The sequence below is a fragment of the Montipora foliosa genome, chromosome 4, assembly GCF_036669935.1.
Source record: "Montipora foliosa isolate CH-2021 chromosome 4, ASM3666993v2, whole genome shotgun sequence".
NCBI lineage: Eukaryota > Metazoa > Cnidaria > Anthozoa > Scleractinia > Acroporidae > Montipora > Montipora foliosa.
The window spans coordinates 35,047,397-35,049,701 of record NC_090872.1 but is presented as its reverse complement, the minus strand read 5'-3'; the positions used below and the strand labels follow the sequence as shown (position 1 = coordinate 35,049,701).

The following is a 2,305-nucleotide window of genomic DNA, read 5'->3' as shown; positions in this document are numbered from 1 at the left end:
CTGTACATCTTATTTTCAAGAATAGCGTCAGATGTCATTTTAAGACAATATATAGTATAAATCATGTTAAACCTAGAACAAGTCCACAAGAAAATGCAATGATTGGTCACCATAGGTAATGGCGTGGACTACAAATTTAAATTATCTGTATTCACTGGACGTGTGTAGCCACTTTGTCTGTACCATCCATTAAGTTTACCTTCTCTACGATAGAATTGATGGGGATATTTAAGACTGTGAAAGCGTCAATAGCCACTTACACGTCTCACAGATGACCGTCACGTCATGTCACCATAGTTCCCAGTGGATCTCGAGTTATTGTGATGTGAATTGAAAATGCTGACAATCACAGGAGGTTTAGTATATTGCTAGAAAAGATCAATTTACTTTATCTTAGCGATGTCGACAAAATTGAGCCATGATGGAGGTCACAATACTTAGATTTCTATCTACAGACTAGCTTGACTGTCTCGCTTGAGAATTAATTAAAATTACGCTTAAGAGCACAGTGACTGAAATTGCATGCCATTTCTGCGATTAACAAAGAGGGACTGCGGGTGATCCGATGAACTTTCTCAATGCGTATACATCAGTCGAAACCTCAAACACGATTCTATCAAAATATTTGGTGCTAAGGTGAGAAGGTAAGTTCTCCTCATTTTCAGACAAAAAAATTGAAATTTTTTCTCACACCGAGCTTTTTCCGTTTGTCCTTCTAGTAGGAGAATATTATCACACAGTGCTTGCGGTATACGCCACTGTACTCAATAATGGCGAGGTTGTGTCTTCTGGCTTGGACTAATTCAGACCACTTCATTTCTCAAAGACTGTATCTAGCGCAATGATATTGTTGGATTAATATTGAAACAAGGCAAATGAATTTCTCTCGTCATTCAAAGAGTACAATTTAAGAGCCACTTTCTGTTCGAGAATAATGTTATTTGGACAAGTATTTAAGCCCCGCAGTTTCCTTCCATCCAAGGAAAAACTAACTTTTTTAATTACTCCAGCATAGGAAGATGGAGTGAGAGAGTAAGGTCGCTTTTCTTGCGACTGGCATTCATTTTTGAGACGGTTTTCGCTCATAAATATTGCACGAAACATCGAATTTATCTTCGGCGAGGGAATTTATATTGGTATGATTTCTATGTGATTTGACTGCAATATTTTTCATCATCCTCTCTTGCAGTGGCGAAAATTTATTTGCACGTGTTAGGAATAATGGCCAAAGAATGCACCTGACCTTCGAAAGAACCATTATATTAAGGAATGATTATAATAAATTCATAATGACTCTTCAAGTATTGTCTATACAAATTCAGTTTTTTGCAAAGCCTATTGGTTGAATTTGTCAGGTCACCGCACGGCCACACTGTACGAGGCTCATCTCTTCACCATAAAGAGTTTATGGCTAATTCGTCGAGAGGTCAAGATATTTTGACAGTAAATGACTAGAGGATCGACTACTGAATTCACGCAGAGAGACAACTTGACTTCACCACTTTAGCATTTGATTTGTTGCTTCATAAAACGCTTTGCCACACAGAAACGATGACAAACAGTTCATCATGGAGCTATACCGACAATGACTTCGGTGAGTTATTCAACGACTTTCGCCATCTCGATTTTGTTACATTCACGGTATTTTGAATAGATTTATTACATGGGCACACTGTGAGTCTTACTAATCAATTCAAAATTCCCAAATACACCATGCATTCGAAAGGTTTTAGTTATGATTGTAATTTCGCGCGACGTATGCTTTCGGCAGTTAAATTAAGCATAAAATTACGCATTCCACTAAGGTGTGCCATGAGGTTATAGTTCATTCTGTCAATTACTTTATCATTTGTATTTTTTTTCCACTTTCTCTAGTTTCGTGTTGTTGGTAAAAGTGAACACAAATTATTGTGAAAAACACACATTTTGGTACTCAACTCAAGATTATACTGAGTTTCTTTTTGGATTTCCCACTACACTGTGTTTGCCTCATGTTCTATGAAGAATCCCATCGCGGTCTCTCATGCCCTGATGTTTAGAGTCTTCATTTTAAAAAAAAGCTATCAGTCACGGTGATAGCCAACAGTACAAGAATGGACACTGACTCTTATTCGTTTAGCGATCATTTTTATGTTTGGTTTTAAGTAAACTGAAACGCTGGTTAATGGTCGTACGCCTCTGTATTTTATTCATAAATATCTATTTCAGACAGTGGACATTACATGTCTTAACTGTGCGAAACTTCCTCTGGCAAAATATAGGGATCATTATCAATATCTAGCCAAAGTCCGATCCTTTATGCGAA

The 2,305-nt window shown here is 37.2% G+C and overlaps 1 protein-coding gene across 3 annotated transcripts in view; it reads left to right on the top strand.

The window, feature by feature from the left end:
- Positions 1 to 207: 207 nt before the first annotated feature.
- LOC138000687 (uncharacterized) overlaps positions 208 to 2,305 on the top strand; it is a 12,866-nt gene continuing 10,768 nt past the window's right edge. The window contains exons 1-2 of one of the 3 annotated variants that reach the window (XM_068847262.1): positions 208 to 644; positions 1,356 to 1,594. In XM_068847262.1, coding sequence (XP_068703363.1) covers positions 1,552 to 1,594 — 43 coding nt within the window. In that variant the 5' untranslated portion in view covers positions 208 to 644; positions 1,356 to 1,551. Of the gene's footprint in view, positions 645 to 723; positions 1,137 to 1,355; positions 1,595 to 2,305 lie in introns of those variants that run through there. The other 2 variants (XM_068847263.1, XM_068847264.1) reach the window with 2 other exon arrangements.